A 22,619-nucleotide genomic window follows, 5' to 3' on the forward strand; every position below is an offset into this window, starting at 1 on the left:
AATAATTTAAAACTCTTGCATTCAATTCTTGTTTGTGAATGTCACTAAAGATGTATGCTGTATAACTACTCCACCTTATAAAAAGAACAGTTTAAAGAAATAATATAAAGGCCAACAAAGGCCAAACAGGTGAACAAGAGACAGAAAGCAGTGAAATCCCACATGGGGTGTTGCACCTGGCCACCCTATCTGCTGTGTGCTGAGCCACAAATCAGAATACTGATGCATTATCTCTGAAAGCCTGAATTCATCAAAACACCAACACAATGTGATGACTTGCAAATTCAACGATGACATAGAAAGTCATAGGTGTAAGAAGCTTTCTCAGCATAAATGACATTAACGTGGCTTCTATACTGTCCCCAGTGACAGGAATAGCTGCTTCACCAGCTTAGGGCGTGTCATTCGAACAGCAAACACTTAATGCCTCCTCAGCCTGGATTTAATTCACCGACCTGAGATCACCACCAACACTTGCAGCAGCAACAGGTTCGGCTTTTCCCCATGGGACTAACAACACCCGTTAAACGGCTGCAGTTGTGGTACCAACGAGTCAAACACGTCACGTATAAGCAAACATGGCTGGTAGCTCCAATGTAGGAGGGTTATCGGAGGATATCCAGCTCTTTAAATCGCTCACCTTCCAGAATGGACAGAACGATGAGAAGTTGGTCAGTCTTCGCAGCCATGTTGACATTTGTACAGCAGGGAAGTGAAAAAAAAGTTTTATTCAAAATGGGAAAACTCTCCTTCCCGCCGCTGCTCAGCTGAGTTTTGACGAAGATGTCAAGGTAAAGAAACGTAGTTTACATAAAGAATAACTGTACGACCGTTACAGGCAGCAAACAGCCGCTTTGTTGTCAAGCTTTGGCGCCACCCATTTTGTTTTCAAAGAGGAAGTGATGATAAAGGCGCCCGAGTTCTTAGCACCTCATGCTGGTTGGAGGTGGAACTGCAGTAAAAGTTAACCACTACTACTATTACTACTACTACCACTAGTACTGCTACGTCTGCTATTACTACCAGAGTTATTATAGTTTTGTGTTTTCTGAGTATTTTGTAATTTAGTTTTGATTTTTTTTTATTCTAATATAACTGATTTTCATTTAGTTTCCAGCGTGGGTTTACTTATTTAAATTGACTTCCTATAGTTTGAAAATGTTAATTTTGAAAGCATTATGTTAGCACATGGAGGGAATGTGCTGAACGTGATGTTTTGGACAGTCCTTGTTAACCACAGCCATGAATATGGTGGCCCTGAGAGGCCAAACGGACTGCAACTTAAGAAAACACCAGCAATAAAAAGAAAACGCTGCAAAAGCGACAAGGGGAATAGGAAAAGCGAAAACAGAAAACAGACTTCCAAAAGCACAAGGGAAGTGTTTCTGGGGAGACAATAACCCGACGCACCAGTTGCAGGAATTTATTATTACTGCTTTCAGTTTTCCTATTTCTGTTGTCGTTTTTCCTTTTTCTGTTTTGTTTTTTCCTATTTCCATTGTTGTTTTCCCTATTTCCGTTGTGTTCTGTGTGCTTTTGCAACCTTTTTTCTTATTGCTGGTGTTTTTTTTTAAGTTGCAGTCCGCTTGGCCTCTCAGGGCCACCGTACATGAAGGCCTCAGGTAGGTTATGATAACAATTTTTTTTAACCAAATTAACATTAATGCTGAATTTAAACAAAGTTACTTTTGCAAGTTCACAAAATCGTTTCACTTATTTTTTTTAATCTTTTTTTATTATTTTTTTCAAGTCTAGTTTTCATTTTAGTTTAATTTTAGTTAGTATTAATTACCTTGATTACTACTATCAAGTAAGCAAAGAGCAACACACTTAAACCGAACTTCTAAATTCAACCATGTCAAATAATCATGTATTATTTTGAATGACTGACAGATTGTTCATTAATATGAATTAACTGAAATATTTTTGTCTTGTATTATTACTATTAGTATCATCTTCTAACCGTTTTCCAACAGGACCCTATAAATCACTTGTACCTTGCAGAGGACAGATGTTTGCCTGTCATATGCAAGGTGTTACACTTCATCACATAAAACTGTTTTTCACACAGTTATTTTTCAAACATTTAAAAAGCCAATGGTCAACATGCTGTTGAAACACAAATATCCTGAAGAAAGAAAGAAAGAAACAAAAAAAACCTTCACTGACCAAAAATGTATATAAACATCCTTTAATCATGATTGCCAAACATATGAATTAAGGCATATACAGTATAAAAAAGCAACAGCAGGTTTCATGTTTTTGTACGTTTTCAGTGTGTGAATAACTGGATATACCAGGTGGATGAATTGAACATACCAAGCAGCCTTTTAAAGACAACACTGTGTCTCCCAAAAGTTGACAGCATCTTGTAAACAGAGTTCATAGCACTATATTCAAGTAATAGAATGATCACTGATACTATGCAGGTAAGGTGTTGTGAGTGAGGCAGAGCTACTCATAGACAAGGTAGACCACTGGGATGATGTCGTCAGTCAAGGGGCCACAAGAGGTTATTTATAATAAAAACAATTATACAAAAAGGAAGCCCCCTACTGTTCAGTAGGGCTATAACCCCAGTGCACACTTTCCTGGCGAGGTTATAGTCACAATCGTTTGTTGAGTGCTCATTTGTTAAAACATGATTATTCTGTTAATTATATAGGGGGGCCATTTAATCTAATGGCTGTCTCTACTTTGTGATCTCCAATTTTCTGTGATATTTGATCTATTTGATTCACCTTTCATATAAAGGCTATTGTCTAATTAATACACACAAATACACATACTGCAGCACTGTGATATTGAGCTACTCATGTCTTTAGCCTAAACCAATAGTCATTAGTCAGTGCTTCCAAATTTTTGGAGATCATACTGGTCATACTTGGAACTGTTCTGAGTCTGTAGCTGATATCGAAACCATTAACTGGCCCTCACTCTCAGCCATAATCCTCTTGACATGGTGGCTATTGATAATAGCTGACCATCCAGAGGCTTTTGGATCAGAGGGCTGGTGAAATAAGCCTTGGATTATTTGCTTGACTGACAACCTGAAACTATATTTGCGGAAACAGCCTATTAGAGGTCTACTGTTGGTCTTTTTAAGCACATATGCCAGATATAAACATTATCACTCTGACAGTAGTTCTCCAGTGAGTTTTGAACAAATTTTGGATCATCTGTAAACATACATGCATCTACTGAACCTTATTTAAGCTGGCAGTGGTACAACACCAATGGTAAAGTCAGACCTTTGTGTCTATCAGGGACTCTGCTGTGAGCTAGTTAACTTGTAGAAAGCATGGGAGCAAGAGCACGAGCAGGGCGAAGGATTGTGGCACTCCACATATACAGTATGTCCCCACAGTCATCACTGACAATACAAATGTGGGCATTTCAACAAAAGGATGGCCAGTGTGCATCCACTTTTCATTATTTGAGTGCAGATTTGATCTCATTAGATATTTCTGGCAACTTTTCTATCACTGTAAGTGTCATTGAAAATAAATATTGTAATCAAACCAACTATTTTTTTCCTAGAGCCCAAGAATCTTAAAATATTCTGTTGTATGCATCTAAAAACTGTTTAGATGGCAAAATGTTGTAATCGAAACTGAGCAGAATCTCATGCAAGTCAATGATTTAATGCACAATGTGAAAAAACAAAAGAATAACAAGAAAACAGAAGTCAACCCCAAGTTCACAGTCTGCATCTAGTCGTTCCATTTGATAAACAAATCGGTGCCAGTTATTGTTTTTGGTTTTTTGCCATCAACTCACTATTTTACCTGAGTGAAAATACCATGTTTCAGACAGCCTCGAGGTTATTGTAAATAATTTCCATTAGAAAGGAAAACGTTCACTGGACTTATCCTTCACAGAGAGGTATTTTAACAACAGAATTTATAAGCCCCAGTCTGTACATCTGACTTCAAAATCACTTTGACATTAAGCCTTGACGTTTGCTCTTTCCAAGCTGTTTAACTTGAGCTCATCAGATTAGACGTATCATGTCACATATCACATGATCTTTCACAGTAGATCAAACTATAACTGTTCTAATTTGCATTTTTTAGTCTATTTATAGACTTTTAGAGTAATCTGTATTTGACATGACTGCGAGCTCCAGAACTTCAGTTAGATGGACCCTGAGCATGCCTCAAAAAACAATTCAGCTTTTGAAAACACGATCCCTATATTACTCATAGCCGCTGCTAAACACTGTTGTTTTCGCTGATTTTATCAGTCTGGCTTGCTCGTGCATGCAAAAACATGCATGCGATGCTGCTGTTGAATTGCAGTCTTTCTAATAGCTGCTGGAGGCTAGCTCCAAAATGAATCAATGCTCCTGCAAAAAATGTAGCTATAAAATTAGTTAATTCTGTTCTTTCATAAGAACTCTATAAGGGATGAATCAATTTTTCTGCTCAGCTTTGGATTTTGTTAAGGCTGGCAGGTGTGCCAACCCAGGTAGCTGTACCTGATCACTGTCTGCTAGCCTGCACCTCTTCTCCTAATCGGAGTCTCTAAACTGGATCTCTCAACTGTGTTTGTGCCGTTGGTGCCATTTGAAACATTTTTAACAAAACTCTATATACATTCTACATTGTATGACCTGCTGCGCAGGACATGCTCGTGCAAATAAAATTTAATTGTGCTTAAGTTATAGTTAGTAATTAGTGCTATGTAAATTTCTCTTATATAGCACTAATTAGCAGATATCTGTGTCTGTGCATTGCACTGTTAGAGTCTATGGATGTAACTAGCTAGCTGATAACTTAGCACCCCACTCCCGAGGCCAAATATGAACTCCAAACAGACTAACATGGTGGGGACCAAAATGGTAAAGGTGAGGCTTCAAAAGTAAAGGAAGTCACAGTGGCCATGTCCTTCTCTGATGTACAAAGCTCAGATGCATGTGATGTAGATTTGCAATGCGTTCAAAAGAAATCATCTGTTACTTATACTTCACTCAACAGTGGCCTAAATATAGCACACCTGAAAAACTATCTGTACGCAAATAATGAAAGTGCATCCAGTAGGTGTGAAGATATTTCACAGACACTAACATCCCTCAGGCACACTGCCACTCATAAGAAGCACAAACTGGGGCGAACTGATTGTATTCATCACGTATGCAGTCTAACCAATGACATCACCACATGTGCTGCAGATAAACTGAAGTCAGCGAGATAAACAGTGGCTCTGTTCCTGCCGGTCGTCCCCGCTCTGCCCTCTGCTCCCATACACGGCCGATGGAGATCAACATAGTGTACGATAAAGCATGTTAGTGCTCTGCCATGAATCTGTACAGAATATATACACCACTGGGTTCCTACATGGCACTGGGCAGGTCAATGTGAAGGTTTACTCTCACATAAAGACAATACAATCAACATGGTTACGCTCAAGTTACAGGTTAGTAATACAAATGTAGCGTCAGCACTATGGAGGGAGGAGGACTTCCACTTCAATAATCATAATGAGAATAATAAGGATAATAATAGACTTTTTAGCTTCCTAATGCTGTTTTTGTCCCATTTAAAAAAAAAAAAACAGATCCACACTAATGTGGTAAAGTGTAAGTCATCATCAATACATTCAGTCATATCATCATCATAATACACGACAATAACTGTGCATTTCTAAAGTTAAGTACCACAGCCCTGGTTGGGCTGAGTGCACGGCGCTCTGGGATGTTTTGTTTCATACATGCCACCTGCTTCTGTCAAAACTCTGTAAAACCAAAAGCTCTAAAAGTCAGTGATTCTGGATTTATACAGGTAGTTCGTCCTCAAACAGGTCCTGGTCCTGCTTCCCGTCCTGCTGTCAGCTCATCAGTTCCTCTGTGATGAGTTATAAAAGTGGTTCTTCTTTTATTAGTAAGAAATGAAAGAAGTTTTTTTTTCTTGATTTTTTTTTCTTTTTTGTTCTCTGCCTCTCAGCGAGGCGAAGCTTATTCAACACCATGGAATTGATGTCTGATAAATCTGCCATTCCTCATGTGAGACGTGGTCACATGGTCCTACTTCTTCCCTTCGCTGTCTGTGGAGACAGGAAAAAAAAAAGGTAAACTTTACTACACTTAGGATTTATGCTGAACAGAAGTAGAGATGCATCTGTGCTGGGTGAAAACAGTCAGGCCTCCTGTTTAGATTTGACAACACAATTTCAATTACAAACACTGTTTATTAACTGCTATGATTGAAATTAATGCAGCATTGTTGTGCTTTCTGTCATGTTTTTCAAGAACCAGGGTGGACAACCTGCTTCTTAATGTGTAAACATACCATAAAACTGGCTACATCTACTTGTTGTTATCTCATGTTAATGATATCCCTAACATTGCATGAATAGTTGTTATAGTCCATGAAAATTCTTCCTCCTCTCAGAGGACACTGAATCGTGTAAACTATAAATAGGACAGATTATGATTGTTTCACTTTGTATTTTTATTCTTTAAAGCTAATAGAGTCACTTTACATGATTAATCAAATGTAAATTATACCGGGCGTTGGTGCAGCCTCCTCAGTTCATCCTCTGTGTGACATTAAGATGTTTTCACTCCTGTTCATTGACGGTGACTCTCCCGTTAAAGGTACTTATTGTAAATTCTTGTGCTTAACACCAACTTCAAACTTTTCAGAATTAACTAAAGCTTTGAAAAGAACATTAAGATTCAACTGCTACATCTTTATGACCCGCACACATATATGCTGAAGAGATATCAACTGAAGCTGAACTGGGGCTGTGCTCTACTTTCGTGTAGTACCAATTTGTACCACAAGATGGCACAGTGAGTCAGTGTAACCTTGAAGCAACACCCATTTCTGTGGGAGCAGCTAAAAATAAATTAATGACTAGCACACATCCTGAAAATATCTCAATACAACTTAATACAGCATTTGATAAGATGCCGATACTGGCGGGAACTTTTTTGCTAAATTCTTAAAAAGATGATTAGAAAAGACACATTTAAGCCAGCCTTCTCCTGATTACTGTCCACTTACAAAAAGAAGTTTTAAACATCAGGTGGGTGGGACATATGTGCCTGAGATGACCATATTAAGGATCTCCTTGCAACAGTATATTTATATAACAGAAAGCCAGTAAAATCGAAATAGGATCTCTTTTAAGGGGCATTTTATTATTTGTTCTTTCAAGTAGTTTTTTGTAACACAACTCTTTAATACCTGAAGGAAAAACAGAGATAATTGGTACATGATCTGCAGATGTCACTCCAGGAAGATTACAAATTGCTCCTGTTTTTGGATTCTAGAGAGAAACGTGGATATTCTTCATTTCTCTGCAGCTGTGTGCCTCCACTGTTGCCATCACTGCTGTTAATCTCCTCCATTTCACAGCAATTTACATTTATAGACAACTGCAGTGTCTGCAGCAGTACTGTAATCATCACATTAAGCTTTTTAACTGCCTGTCAGGTTCCCTCTGGAATATTTTCACAATTTTAAGCAAACATGGTGATATATGGTTTATGAAAGTATATGGAAAACACTGGAGAGAGGGTAATGATCTACTGGAGGATAATTTCAGCAACGAGGTACGAGTGTCGAATAAGCAGAGAGCTGTTATTCCCAGCAGAGAAGTTTCAGATATTAGATTTATTGACCTGGCAGACGGCATGAAAATGAGACAATTGTCCAGCTCGTTTTGCTCTCAGTTTGCATTTTATGAGAGAAAATTTTAGCCAATTCATTTCATGATATGAAAACCTGGTAGATAATTTATGAGTCTGTGAGCCACACTGAGAGCAGAACAGGATATTCTGCACATAAATGATGAGTAATTTCAGCAGTAAAACAACACCCTGGCCACTTCAGTACTCTGTGTGCCAGAGCTTTAATACAAAAATGGGCCTAGTTTTTACAGTATTAATATCCAAGCTAACTTAGAAAATGCTTCCGTGATTTGAAGGCAATCTGCATTAAAAATCTAAGCAGCAGTTGTGCTTAATTTGTCTCCTTATTAGGGCGACATAAACCTTTCTTTTAAGAACTTGTACATGAAAAGAAATAATAAAAAATGAACTAAAGCAATATATAAAGTCTAACAATAAAAGCAGGCAAAACGATAAATATATGTGCAGTATATCAAGATCTTTAAAGACAGTGAATTAGAGACTAAAGAGCAGTATCCCAACAATGAGTCCATGCTGCTCCACCCTTTTCAATCAAAGTTGTACAAGGAAGTCTCAACAAAGATGTCTAGTCTATGTATTAAAGATGTTCTGGTCCATTTACCCTGGTTTCCCAGGTGGAACCAGTGAAGCTTTAACATAATTTCAGTGTGTGTTTCAAACGTACCAGTTGAGGAGTGCCCTGACACCTGCTGACTGGAGACCAGCGACCTGGAGCTCAACCCTTAAAAACATAGGAATAGGAACATGAAGAGAAAGTCAGCTGTGATCAATGTTGGAGTTGTTACTCAAAAAAAGGTCATGTATTACTTTACTTTTTGAAACAGGTAATGAACTACATTCCTCAGCTGGTACCTGAGGAAAGTCATTTATTTAATACAACTTCTCCTTTGTGACATCACGTATGCTTTGCATGGCCTGAGATGCACTGTCAGATAATTACCAATTAACAGTATGAGAGTAATGTGTGACTTAAGTCTTTTAGAGCCTATGTCGTAGTACACTCAAGTGGCCGACACTGTTGCCACCATGTGTGTGTTGTGTGCATGCAATGCTCTGCAGTTCCACTGCCAATACACTACTTGGTGCTGAAGATTCTCTCTTTGAATTGATCCATTGTCTACAGCAGCGGTCCCCAACCCCCGGGCCTCGGACCGGTACCGGTCCGTGAGTCGTTTGGTACCAGGCCGCGAGAGTTGAGGCTCAGGTGTGAAATGTATAGTTTTCAGGGTTTTTATCGGTTTTGAGCGTTATTTTGTTATCGTTTTTATCGTTAACTCGGTTTTCCTGGGTCTTTTCACGTGTGTTATGAATAAATCTTCTTTTTTTCAGTACCGGTACTAGTTTTATTTTGTCGTATTTATCCGCGACACCTTAAAGGCCGGTCCATGAAAATAATGTCGGGCATAAACCGGTCCGTGGTGCAAAAAAGGTTGGGGACCGCTGGTCTACAGGATGAGCCAATCACAGTTGATTACAATCTCTGTTAATGTGACATCCTGTTACATTTCTAGGGAGATGCATGTGAGGTTATGGCGTAAGTTAAAGCACAGGGATTCAGAAAGGTTTGTGGTTATGGTGCATCTATGGCATAGATTTATCACAGAAGCTTAAATCTCACTTTAGGCTGTAGCCCCACACAATGATACAAATCTCTATGCTAACCAGGACAAACACACAAAATGTGTTTTCAGTGTTTAAGAGCAAACATCAGGTTGACAACAAAGCTGAAAATCAGCAAAAGGAGTCACGTTAGCAACAGCTTTTTCGGCTTTTTAGTCTGTTTCCACTTTAATATTAGCTTCTCACCCATTTTGTGCAATTAGAGTAGAAGTATTATTGATGTGTCCACTCCTGAAAACTTGCAACCACTCAACTAATTTTTGCCTCCCTGCACATGATGTGAAGTCATCTAATTGTAGCATGTGCAGGAATAAAATGCACGTTTGATATTTTTATTTTGAAATCCATCAATCCTGTAGGTAACTGAAGAACTTTCTTAATGCAAGTAACACCATAACTGTAATGTGATTACTATGTTACAGAAAAATGTAATGTGATTCCAGTAACATGTTATTTTGTATAGCATATCTCATTATCTAAACACTGTCTGCGTTTGTTTTGCAGATTCATACCTTGGTAGATGTCGTACTGTCCTGACATCAGATTGTAGCTCATACCCAGGTGTGTGTGATGGTGTGTGTGGAGGTGTCGGGCGAATGACACATGGTTCCTCTCTCTCTCCGTCTCTCTCTCTCCCTCAGGGGATCCCTTCTCACCAGGCTACAAACACACACACACACGCACGCACATACACATACAGACATACACACACACGCTTACACTGTGCCTTTCACTTTTCTGTCTCCATAAGATTTTAGATGTGATCACTATTTTGATCTATTACATTCACATCATGCCAAGAGAAGTTATTTTATATTGACAAAATCAAATCAAGAATTATCTTGGCTTATTTTGCCAAGCTTAAGAAAAAAATGCAAAATTGTATCTCTAGGATTTTTTCAGCAAACAGCAAAAGGTTTGTTTCTGCCTTCTGAAGTGACCCATGTAAGACAAGACATCCTGAAACAGTCATGCCTTTGTTAACAAGTTTGCATGGTGATAGTGTTTAAATACACACATATTCAGGCCTATAATAAGAAGCTAATGAGTAAAATCCAAGTTCAGGTTGGGAGATGTTATATATGAGATAAGCAGCCACCACTTACAGACTAGCCAAAATACCCTTACCAATCCTGGAAGAGCCTGTGGACCACAAACCATGATGTAGGAGGAGCATCTATAGGTTTTAGTGTCAGTCTGAAGTCGAAAAGTAAAGTCAAAAGTTGTGCATGTTTTGTTGCGTACATTGTGTTAGAAGCAACTTGATTCCTGCTTTTCTCCTGTTACCTGCAGGCTACTGTAAAACATTTTTGGTTCTTTAAGCTTTAATATATGCGCCTTAAACTTGTTAAAAAATGAGACTTCTAAGTGTGCTAATATTCAAATGATTTTATTTTTCTTTAACTGTTAAACTTCACAAAGGCTAAAACTGTCTAGGGCACATCTAAACACTCATTTAATGGAATAGAAATATAATCCATCAGACAGTTAACTTATACAGTCAACATTTTGCCGGCTTTACTTTGTGGTTTCCAGGCTGAACTTTATTAATATAATAAGTCCAGTCTTTACGAACCAAATCATTTGCGGGACACCCACATGCAGGGCTTTTAGTATATTTTTCCTCTCTCTCTCTGTTGCTTTGTCTGCAAAGGAAAAACAAAACAATAACCTGATTATAAAAATAATCCTAAAACCTTCTTTGCACATGTATGTGTTGAGGTCGTCACAATAGTTTCCTATTTAGGGGTTTATAAGGCATGTTTATGCCACGCTGATGTTATGTGATGGTCTTCATGAGTGACTGCTTTAAATGCAGAGTGGAATCAAAGCAGGCTACCATTTTTACCCCCATCTTTATCTTTCCCTGAGGTGTTTTTCCTGTCTGAGGAAGATATCAGATCTGTGTCGTGTGAAGGAAAACAAACATCAGAAGTGTGTCGCTGTGAGCTGGAGTGTGGATGTGGCAGTAAAGCCTCTCACAGCAGGTGATTTTCCATGATACTGATGGCTCTGCTGCTGCAGCAGCTCCATGGCTGAGGATGAGGATGAGTCGCTGCTCTGCTTGCTGCTCACCGCTCCTCCTCTGCCGGGTGGTGTCACCTCCGATTCTTCCCTGCCTGCTGTCTTACCGTACAGAGGATAATGAAAACCTATGACGACAAACACAGAAACAAAGAAACAGGCACACAGTAACTTTACATATCTATAAAAAATACAAATTATATTACCAACTCCAAACCAGTACATTCATTTGCAATACTTAACATGATATATATGATATTTATACTTGCACTTATTAAACTTTATTATAAATCTAAATGAATTGCACTTTACATTTTTAAGAAATACACAATGTAGCTATGTGACACTACTAAAACTCATATATGCAAATTGATATATTTATAATTTGCCACCAAATACTCAAAACCTTTGAATTTTCTGACAGTTATTTCATGGTTCAGGCTTTAAAGAATTAACTAAGCCAAAAATAATCAAGAAAATTTCTTAATATAGTTTTGCATGTTAAGCAAACTCATCTTTTGCTGTATATGAACAAGGAGAATGAACAGACGCAATATATATGAGAGATTATGTTGTGAATTGGAATTCAGTTTCATAAATAAAGGCCTGCTGTTGCAGTTGCCTTTCATACTCCAGTATAGGGGGCAGCATTGTGTGACAATATCCTTTCAGACAAAGGACCCCCAGCCATCCTGCTGAGGCTGAGCTGTCATCAGCTGTGAATGAAGAATGAGTGACTCACCGGAGAAGCAAATTTATATATTGCTCAGTTATGTTCACTGATATTCTCAGTATTCACAAAGTGTTGGGAGATTAGACTATGTGCAGCGGAGCACTGCATAACGTATGTGATGTGTGCAAGTGTACGCACTTCAGACTGCACAGGCAAGTGAACAACCCACTTCTTTTTGTGTGAGGGGAACAAAGAAGAAATGCTTGACTGTTTTATAGTCAGCTCATCTTCCTGGTATCTTAGGATGTTAAAAAGCACAAACCTGATGCGACATGCCAGATAAACACCAGCCTCTGTAATCAGTGAAGGGTATTTTATTTGCTGAATGACAGCAGGTAAAACTCATATGATGGCTAATACTATGTAACTATGCATCTTCACTCATTTAAAAGCCTTTCAGTGATTCAGTTTCAACTAGCACATCAATTCTTGTTATTGCTTCAGCTTAAACTTCAAACTGAATGTTTCAGATGTAGCACTCTACTGTATTTTAATGTGAATACGCAAGTATAAGTGTAAACAAGAACTTTAGCTAAACTACTTAGCTGAGCCGAGACTAAATGGTGGAAACAGAGGTAAATAGCTAACAGTTCCCTAGATTAATTTTTGCATTGTTCCGCCTTTGTCTTCTGAGCTCTTATAACATATTTACCAAAATGTTGAACTACGCCCTTAACATTAACTCCGACCTTCACTCAGTCTTACCTGGGTAATTGTGGACCAGGGTTGGGGATACCCCTCTGTAGGAGCCCCCACTGCTCTCGCACATTGCCAGGTAGGGTTGATAGGAGGAGTGCTGGTACTGAATGTAGGGCTGCTGAGGGGTCATTGGAGGAGAAACTGCCGCCCGGGCACTTTGTGACTCCTCAGACAGCCCTCCCATTGGCTCCTGGCCCTGATCATCCAGCCCTTCCAGCCTGTCTGAATCCTCCGTGTCGATGGCAGGCGGGAGATCGTGCGGTGCATGGACCCTGGCTTTTTTAGCATCTGCACCCACAACTCCTCCTCTTTCTCCTCCACCTCCTCCTCCTGAAGTCATCTTGGCTCCGGCAGGCTCCATGGTAGCTCCCCATTCTTTTCCACTGTCTGATTCGCCCTCCTCAGCCTCCTCCCCATGCTGACTCTGTAGCTCTGAGTATTTGCTGTGAGCGAGGCGGTGAGCCCAGGTGGGGCCGTCTGAGGGCTAGATCGATGGGGACAAGTGTTGGTGCTACTTGCAGTGTTTCCCCTATAATTCTTTGTTAACAGTGGTGGGTGGGAGTCATTTTGGGGTTGGTTCAACTCCAGTCCACGTCTGTCCCAGTTTGTGTTTACACGGGTAGTCGAAGGGCTAAAACTAAATGCCTTTTTTTGGATTAAGTCTAAATGTTATCTCTTGTCTCTTGGGATTTTTGGAGGAAAAGCAAAGCAAATTTATGACTTTCATTGCACATTTTCTTTTTAACAGGGGTGGAAAATTTCTTGTTGCGGCGGCCCACCGCTGCTGAATGACTATAGAGGAAACACTGAGTGAACAGAGCCATAGACAGACCATCTATCACTGGCTCTGGGTGTGATGTTGATGAAGGATGACGACGTTTCAACAGCAGGCGGCCATTCAGAAGTGGGATGTGAAGACTGTGGCGTCCCTCTCAATGACACGAATCAAGACACGCCTCACACATGATCAAGTGCAGAATTTAGGCCAAGAAAAAAAAGAACCTACCCTCCCCAACGCAGCTTTCGCTCAATTTGTACAGCCTTTGTTTGTTTTTTCTTTTTTACATCAGCATGGCTAGAGTCAGCGATTAATCGCATTGTGAGAAGACATGGGTTACAAATCTGTACAAGCTTACGGGTTAGAAAGGGTTTTTTTTTAGCTTCTTTACAGCTAAGGTGGTAATTCTCTCTCTAAACATCAAAATCGTTTGCCTCCATCAAATCAAACAATTTTGAACGAAGTAGCATGTTAAAGTAGAGCTACACCACCACAGAAGCCACATGGTCTTTTTTTATTAGCACCTATTGGTTTAGCTGTACACACTGTGTGATTAATCTCTTTGTGACACTCAACAGCAGTCATTAAAGCACACCAACAACACCATCAGCGGCGGCGGCAGGTTATAGACACAGGGAGAAACTTACACTGGAAAAGGAAACATTTGAGTCCAGATCTGTCTGACTGTTTGGGTTGTGGAGTGATGAAGAAGAGGAAGAGGAGGGTGACTTGATGTCATCACAGTCTTTCATTGAGACCTGGTGCTGGTCCACCATGCCACTGTGCACTGACTTTATGCCCAGGCTCTGTCCCCTTTCTCCCCTCTCACTCATCTCTACATAGGACAGGACAGGTTTGGGACAGCAACCTTTAGCACCGTCTGGACCTTTACCTAGCATGGGTCCACCAGCTGAACACCCAACCATATGTTTAACTTCCTCACTGTCTCTCACAGTCTGTGCCCTCTGCTTGGCACTGGATGTCTGGTCACAGCATTTGGAAGATAATAACAGTTTTTGGTCCATGTACAGTCCCCTTGAATACTGGCCATAATATAGGGACTGGGCCAAAGCTGTCTGGGTCTGACTCATAGCCAGCTGTAGCTGAGACTGAGGTGGTCCGTCACCTTTCTTGGAATCAGAGAACTCGTGGGAGGAGTTTTTATCCTCCTCTTTCATTTCTTCTTTTCTGTCTTTCCCCTTGCAGTCGTGGGCTGAGCTTTTGTGGAAAGTCATGTTGCTGCTGTTCTGCCTATCTGACTGCATGTATCCTGACAGGTAGTAGGGCTCATAACTATGGTAGTACGGGGACTGAGGGTCTTTTGATGACGGGGTGCATGCTGTGGGTGGAGTTTTACCAGAGTTACTATGGTTGCTGTTGGAGCTCACCTCGGAAGAAGTTGAGGAGCCAGACTTGGATCTGATTCCATCTGACCGACATTCGGAAGATCCCCCATCATCTGCAGCATCTGAGATGTCAGAGTAGGCGGGACTGTTATTCTTGCTGCTGCTGTCTGCTGTACCCAGGCAACTACCACTTGCATCAAGGCGTGATGAGCTACCAATAGAGGGACTGGGGGCATTGTCAGTAAAGGTGTAGACCTTGTCGGCCTCAGCACGAATACTGGCCATCCTGCTCTCTTGGCTCTCACTGAGTCCATTCATTACATCCTGCTTGCTGAGGTGTTCCTTTAGAAGGCTTCCAGAATTCTCTTTCACCCCAATTTTAGACCCAACACCATCATCCATTTTTATTCCACTGCTGTCTCCATTAGGTGTTCTCACTGCATCTTTGTTATGTTTGTCTTTAAGTCTCCGCTTTTCTTTTTTCCTGGTCTCCTTGCAGGTGACCAGCGTAGCTTTGACCAGGCTTGGCTCTACAACAATGCTTAACTTTGGCTTGATGGGTTTCAAAGGAAGATTTTTACTAGTGAGGCCTACAGCTGCCATAGGAGATGGCTGCTGTGAGTTAACAGCATCTGCTGTGCTGGATGGATATGTTGTGTTGGGTATGGCGATAAGTTTAGGGGGAGCAGGGGCTGGAGCAATTGGCCGGTTGGTCCTTGACTTGGACAGCTTCTCTACCTTCCCGTTGGCCTTCTTGCCCTTATCACAGGCATTTCCCTTTTTCTCGATCAAACCTTCAGCTTCCAGTTTGGGCATCTCGACTGAGGAGTTCCTGTCTGGGACCATGCAGTTCTCCAGAACCACAGTCATGTTAGATATGATTGGCAGATTGCTAAGGTCATCAATTAGACCATCTTTTAGCAGTGAGGTTCTTCTGGTTTTGGAGTTGGCTGTGGGGCTGTGGTCGGTACTGAGAAGAAGTCGTCTGTTTTTAGGTGACCCCACTGTGGTCACCTTATACAGAGGAGCATTTTTCTTTGAGGAGCTGTTGGTATTAGTGCTGTTGTTTGTCTCTGAGAGGTCATATGTCATGTTGCTGATGCTGTCCTCGCAGTCTGATAGCCGTTCTTCGCTCTCCCCATCCTTCATGGGTTCCAGTTCAGGCTTCCGCTGCTCCTCAACCTCCAGGTGTGCATGCGTCTGGTGGTAGCGCAGGCCATTGATGTGCTTATAGCGCTTAGTGCAGTTTGGGTGGGGGCAGTCAATGAGGATGGGTGGTGGTGGTGATGAAGCACAGCCTCCTCCTGGATCCATAAACGATGGGTCAGATTTACCCTGTGGTGTGGACGGGGCGCTTCGGGATTTTGCACGAATCCTCTTCCCATTGCCATTTTTAACGTCATCTGAGGACACCAGGCTGAGATCCAAGTCAGATGGTGGCTTGTTCTTTCGCTTCCCAGATGAGAGAGAGGCTGGTTTCACTTCCTCCACAGTGAAGAAAGAAGGAGGTGCTCGGCAGTTGCTGTTGATGAGGTTAAGACTGCCTCTTCTTCCTTTGCTGTGGATAGGTGCAGCTGTTCCGGCCACACCACCTCCGCGGCTCCTGTGCTGAGACAGACCACGGACTTTGGCAGCAGGGGTCGGCTCTACACAGGGTCGATCGGCCATGGCAATTCGCATACGCTTTCCCCGGCCACGACCACCTGGTAACTCAGGGTCACTGGAGGGTGATTCACAAAACCTAGACAGAGGAGGAAAAAAACAATGAACTAAGTAAATTCCCTTTGATCAAATAACAGTCATACTAATCAATTAATCAAAAGCCCTTGATTAACTGATCATCTTTAAGTGTGACTAACTCTACAAAAGCAGAGTTTCTGACAGTTTTGAGGTGGGTAATAACACAATTCAATCGAGAAAAGACTTCTACAGCTGATCTTAGAGCTTTGAGAACGAACAGTTATTGCCCATAAATCTGGAAACGGTTAAAAGGCCATTCCCAAACAATTTGAGGCCCATCATTCTACCATAAGAAAGATTGTTCACAAATGGAAAAACATTCCTGGGAAAGTCCCAAAGAAGGATGTTCCAGCAAATTCACCCTAAGATCTGTCACGATCCTGGGTCTTATGACCCAGTGTTTTGAGTTTTAGTTCATTTTGATGTTTATAGTATGTTTAAGCTCATTAGGTCTCCTATGTTCATTTGCTTATTAGTTCCCCCTTGTGTTTCCAACCCATGTTAAGTCTCCCCTGCTCTTCATGTGTTTCATGTCTGTGTCTTACGTTGTCAAGTTCTGGTTGTCATGTCTGCGTCTCATTATGTTTCCTATTTTATTTTGAAGAGATCTTGTGTTTTTATTTTATGGTTTATGTTTTGAGTCCTTTGTTGTACTGTTTCTTGTTTCCCTAGGTCTCAGTTATGGTTATCATAGGTTTAGTTCTTTGGCTTTGTAATATGGCTTCCCTGTGTTCCATGTTGTGTCTACTGTGATGTTTTTGTACCATGTTTCAGGTTCCTACTGTATGTTCTGTCTCCCCAGTTGCTGTTAAGTTTACATGTCTAGAGTTCAGTCAGTGTGTTTCCTGTTTTACTTTGGAGGTCCGTGTCTCATGTCAGTGTTTCTAGTTTTGCTTCCTTTGTCTCGTCCAGCCTGATTACTCCCAGCTGTGCTCTCCTTCTGTGTCTTGTTCCCTCGTTATCCCTCTGTGTATTTGAGCCCTGTGTTTCTCTTTGTTAGTGTCGTAGTCTCCCTCGTGGCCTGTGTGTCAGTTTATCCATGCCCCAGTTTAGTTTTGTTATATTTTTGTGCCATTCTGCAATAAAGCAGCTTTTTGAGTTTTATTCCTGCGTGGTGAGTTTTGCGTTTGGGTCCTTCTCTTGCCTGCACACAGCCGAAACATGACAAGATCAGACAATGTAATACTGCCAAAAGACAAGAGCTACTTCTACAGGTCTCTGTTAATCAAGGTGTTATATTGGTCAACTCAAAGTCCAGACTGTGACAAGTCTGCAATGCTCTGAACTTTAAGACCTCAATTAACTGAAGCCACGATGTAAAAAAGAGTGGGACAAAATTTTTGACAGTCATGTGAAAGACTGATAAAAGGACTTCTGGTTGACTTGTCCCAAAGTTCAAATCATTTGACTGGAGTAATCCTGGGCATGTTAAGTACAACAAAAAAATATAGTGTCAAGTAATAAATCAGATAAGACATGTGAGAGGACAGTTGTGCACTTCCAAAAACAACCCACACTGATGCCACAAAATACATAAAAATAATTAAACTCATTCTGCTCTGCGAAAGCAGCCTTTGTGTGAGTTAGAGAGGGAAGGTTATCCAGAAGGTAACTCTTTAAGTTCTGAATAATAGAAAAACAGAAATAGGAGAATGAGCAACTTAAAAAGTAACTGTGGAAAGTGCAATTTGGGTTAGTTAAGTTAGTAAGAAACTCTTTCAACATTGTACTTCCAAACAGTTTGCTTTGATTTTACTCTTCCACACAAGGAAATATGCTTCGAAAGTGAGAAAAGAAATTGCTTAAAGATGACGGCTGTGCTGTGATTTTGGCTCCAATAACATGTAAAATAATGAGACACAACAGAAGGTTTCTTACTTTTGTCTCTCTCGTACTGTGCTTACTAATGAGGATGAAGAGGGGTTGTCCTCTGATTGTTGGTGTTTTCCATCTAATACTGTAGGGTCTTTACCCTACAACACTGACTTGAGGTGACTGTTGCTGTAAACTATGAACTGAATGCTATTCAGGACAGCCCTAGTGTTGTTGTATTTGTAGAATATATATTCCATTATTTATTGTTGAGGTCATGACATCTTCCTTAAATCCTGAGCTGAAAACAAGATTCTCTTTTTCATGTCCATGCTTTTGTTCCTGAAAGGTTTTCATTTTTTATACCAAGAACAGCTTGTTCATATCATTACCCAAACTGAACTCCAGAATCAGACAGAGACCCCATGAGATAACATATTACCATTCAAGGCTCATCTGAACCAATTTACCCAGTCGTCAGGCATAAAAATCGACTTTTTTCTGTACAAAGCCTGCTCCTCTTTTGATAACATAAAAAAATCCTGTACAATCCACAGTTATCTCTGTATTTGATATGGAGACATTTTGTATTCACTTGCCGTCCCTTCTACTTTGAAGTCTTTTGATGCTGTTTACCTCGGTGCCTAGCATCTTAACACTGGAGATGCTTTTCCACACTCGGATATTGTTATTCATATCAAAAACCTGTCTGCTGTGATGAGAAAAATGCCTCACTTTATGTTTATCCGCAGTGTAAAGCATGGCTTTAGACGCCGGACTCTGAACCTTGCATCGGAGCTGGCCTTCTAATGCATTAATTATGACACGTTATCACAGGACTGATTTGTGTTAAATACCCAGTGAATAAATTCTGACCTTGGAAAAAGAGTTTTGGGTATTAATCACCTTATTAATGGAACGGACTGCAGAGCACGTTGAGACTAGACTTTCTCGTCTCCCTCTGTGATTTTAAAACGATGATATCTCACATTTTCTGTGATGTTTGTAATTGCTTTTTTCTCCATCAGTGTGTCCCTGAATGTCACAGAAGCAGCCGGAACATGCAACTGAAATTTTATGTATTTTCCTTTGACATTTCAAGGATATCTCGTCTATTTAAAACGTGTTTTTTAATCAACTGAGTGATGATGCTTTCCGACCACTCAACTTTTTAATAATCTGAAACTTATTTTTGATATTTCATCCAATTTTAGTTAAATCTTTCAGCTGCGTTTTCACTCAAAAATGGATGAATCAATCATAGAAGAGGAAGGGTTTTATTCCATTGAATTATATAACAAAACCCAGATTTGGTCACCATTGACAGACGTCCACACTGATGAGAACCCGAATGAATTTGGTGCCCGTTTTCTGAGATTAAGCAGTAATTGCCATGACAACAATCGTTTACATACAGGGTTGATAATTGAGAGGTTTCATCGGAGCGAGGAGGGACTGTCACATTTTCCACTCAACAATTACAAAAACCACTCATCGTTTATGAAACAGTTGAGATGTAGAGTGGAGAGCGTTTTTGTTAAAGCTCATCACAACAGCTGACAGCCCCAAAGCCAATTGAGCCCTTTTATCATTTTAGCAACATTAAAGCACTTTGAAGAAATAGGTGCTCTTTCCAGTTAATCAAATAAACAATCAGCAGCAAATAAAAGCCAATAACAATAAAATGATGAAACAAAACGCGATGGATCAAACAGGGAAATAAACCAGGCAGCAGTATGCCCTTAAGTGTGTTTACAGTGGGAATATGAATTGCTTGGGGCCTGATTTCAACAGTAAATGTCTGAGAGCTTATAAGAGAAACACACTGCGAAGCTCACAACCCAGCTTAGCAAACCAAATTGATGTTTTGAAAACCGAAATTCATACTAAACGACTGCTATAACCTTCAGCGCAGAGAAAAAAAACTGCTGCAAAAACCTCCTGGTGACTGTATTAAGCACCACATTAGCAGGCAAGGCTCTCTATTTAATCTTTAATAATACCTTTCTTTTTTGTCTAAATGAAAGTGAAAGACAGATCAAAATGAGCTTCCACCTAAAGACCTGACTTCTAGTTTTGAAATGTTAATGAAAATTATTTCACCACAGATGCCATCCTTGAGTAAGGAACCATCTTTTAGAAACTTAAAGTAAAGAAGGTCCAACACATTTTTCATTGATTAGTTTTTTCTTTGTCTGTCTGTCTTTTTTTGGCCTAGACTACTGAAACTTTTCTCTGGAAAAATCAATTCATTGCCATTGCAAACAACCCACACAATGCACTGTGGCGTGGGACCAGTACCAAACTGAAGTATAAAATTTAATGTGATATAAGTCCTGGAAAGGAGAATGGCCTGACATGATTTATAGCGGTCAGCAGCTCCAACCAAACCTCCCACTTGATTTGTCTGAGCTCCACTAGTCTTGTGTGTTTCAGTGTGAGTAAAGTTTGTCTTACATATTAGAGGAAGACTCGGCACCAGAGCATATGAACTTTGACAGGGGGACATCAACTCACTTTGCTATTTCATTAAAACACTCCCACACACAGCAAATAGATACACATGACTACTATCATTACTGTTGTTATGGATAAATAAGCTACTTGAAAGCATATCACAAACAAACGCACACAGTATGCTCATACAGAAATGTATCCACAGACACAAAGTGCAAAATATCTCTCTTAGACTGCAAAGTGTAGAAAGCAGGAGATACATTTTCTCACAGACACAGTTAGTGTCTGTGAGTGCAGAATATTCTCAACATGTTTCCATTTGTTTTGCAATTGTTAAGTGATATGATGCTTCAGAGCTAGCCTCACAAGCTGACGAATCTCTTCTTAGCTCCGAAGCAATGAGAGGGGTGCATCTCAAAATCTCTTGCCTAGGACCATCTGCTCCAAAGTCAGCGTCCTCCTCAGTCATGCTGGTTAGCGCTGTCGCTGCAAAAACACTAAGCTGTTAACTGAATAACTTGAGCTGCAGCAACTGCTTTTCTACTGTAATTGAGCACTCAATGCACTTTATGCAACAGGCCTAATTCACCCAAGCACTTTTTTTCCACACTTATGTGCGTTCTATCTAACATTCACACACATTCGCACTCCAGAGAGCAACTTGGTGTTCAGTATCTTGCCCAGAAGCGCTTTGGCATGCAGAGTGGAGCAGCCAGGCATTAAACCACCAACCTTCCAGCCTGCTCTACCTCCTGAGCAACAGTCACCCCATAACGTAGATCAGCAGAATTTTGCTGAAGGAGCACAGTGACCTTTTCGGCTGGGCCTGGACCCCAAAAGCCTGTCTACAGTGCTGGATAGAGGCAAGAAAAGAAAGTAAATAGTAAATGTTACCTTGGAGGAGCCCAGTCGTGTTTGGTGCAGTCTAACAGAGTTCCCACGTAGGTTCTCTTCCTCCACGTCACATTCACCACCAGCACACCTGTCAGCCGCAGAGGAAAGGGACGGCAGTCAGCATTGGATTCACTGACAAGCCTATATATCAGAGTTTGGCATAGAGTTCAGAACACAAACCCCCCCCACTCAGCATCCTAGATAAAAATAATTGTTTGGCCCAAAAGTGTCTCACATCTGCAGTTTTCTTTGGACCACATTTGGCTTTGATTGACTGCACTGGCTCAGGGAGAGACTTGTTGCCTCGACTCAGCCACAGTTACACTTTACACGTGCCAGATGTTCGGTCTGTTGTGACACACCACGATTGTCACAACCCATATTACTACGTTATGCTCGCCTCATTACTGTTGGCCCACACAACAAGTGCTGTAACTAAGTTGTACTTGCCAAAACGAGTCCAGATCAAGCCCAGATGTGACTGGAACGAAGGCTTTAATTTACAAGGGTGTTCAGCTACAACGCTGTTCTGAAATATACACACTCACATGCACACATTTAGAGGAAATAAGATCTCAAAAGTGATTTTTATACAGATATTTGACATATCAAACAGTGACACAGGTGTGTTGAAAGATCTGCTGAAGTGATTTTACAGCATATCAACTGTGTCTGAAAGAAGCGTTCACCTTTTTTCACCCTTTTCCAGGCCCTCTGTGGAGCCACGGAAATTCTCATTTTTCTGTTCTGGCTTTTATCTAAAGACGAACGTGTAATGAATGATGAAACAATAAAATGGAGCAGACCGCATTTTAGAGGAGAGAAAAATCGCTGCGATGAGCAGACATCTGAGAA

The 22,619-nt window shown here is 40.6% G+C and overlaps 2 protein-coding genes and 1 long non-coding RNA gene across 7 annotated transcripts in view; 1 reads left to right on the plus strand and 2 right to left on the minus strand.

Moving 5' to 3' along the window:
* The window catches only part of cep120 (centrosomal protein 120), a 33,854-nt gene extending 32,835 nt beyond the window's left edge, over window positions 1–1,019 (minus strand). Inside the window, exon 1 of one of the 3 annotated variants that reach the window (XM_086315358.1) lies at window positions 641–1,019. In XM_086315358.1, coding sequence (XP_086171484.1) covers window positions 641–689 — 49 coding nt within the window. In that variant the 5' untranslated portion in view covers window positions 690–1,019. The remainder of the gene's footprint in view (window positions 1–640) is intronic. The other 2 variants (XM_086315357.1, XM_086315356.1) reach the window with 2 other exon arrangements.
* Window positions 419–18,019, plus strand: LOC147317934 (uncharacterized). 2 transcript variants are annotated; one of them, XR_015131899.1, is made up of 4 exons: window positions 419–791; window positions 5,946–6,069; window positions 9,785–9,841; window positions 13,486–18,019. It is a non-coding gene; the product is annotated as an uncharacterized LOC147317934 (long non-coding RNA). The 2 variants fall into 2 exon arrangements; XR_015131901.1 differs by lacking the exon at window positions 13,486–18,019 and adding an exon at window positions 11,153–11,691.
* znf608 (zinc finger protein 608) overlaps window positions 2,176–22,619 on the minus strand; it is a 75,445-nt gene continuing 55,001 nt past the window's right edge. The window contains exons 3-9 of one of the 2 annotated variants that reach the window (XM_086315355.1): window positions 21,765–21,852; window positions 14,904–16,602; window positions 12,744–13,221; window positions 11,264–11,433; window positions 9,793–9,940; window positions 8,325–8,381; window positions 2,176–6,045 (exon numbers count right to left, since the gene is read on the minus strand). In XM_086315355.1, coding sequence (XP_086171481.1) covers window positions 6,026–6,045; window positions 8,325–8,381; window positions 9,793–9,940; window positions 11,264–11,433; window positions 12,744–13,221; window positions 14,904–16,602; window positions 21,765–21,852 — 2,660 coding nt within the window. In that variant the 3' untranslated portion in view covers window positions 2,176–6,025. Of the gene's footprint in view, window positions 6,046–8,324; window positions 8,382–9,792; window positions 9,941–11,263; window positions 11,434–12,743; window positions 13,222–14,162; window positions 16,603–21,764; window positions 21,853–22,619 lie in introns of both variants that reach the window. The other variant, XM_086315354.1, reaches the window with a different exon arrangement.

Source organism: Aulonocara sp. 'chitande type north' Nkhata Bay, linkage group LG12 (assembly GCF_057382095.1).
Source record: "Aulonocara sp. 'chitande type north' Nkhata Bay isolate Kocher_YH1m ecotype deep benthic linkage group LG12, A_spYH_male_GT1.1, whole genome shotgun sequence".
Classification (NCBI taxonomy): domain Eukaryota; kingdom Metazoa; phylum Chordata; class Actinopteri; order Cichliformes; family Cichlidae; genus Aulonocara; species Aulonocara sp. 'chitande type north' Nkhata Bay.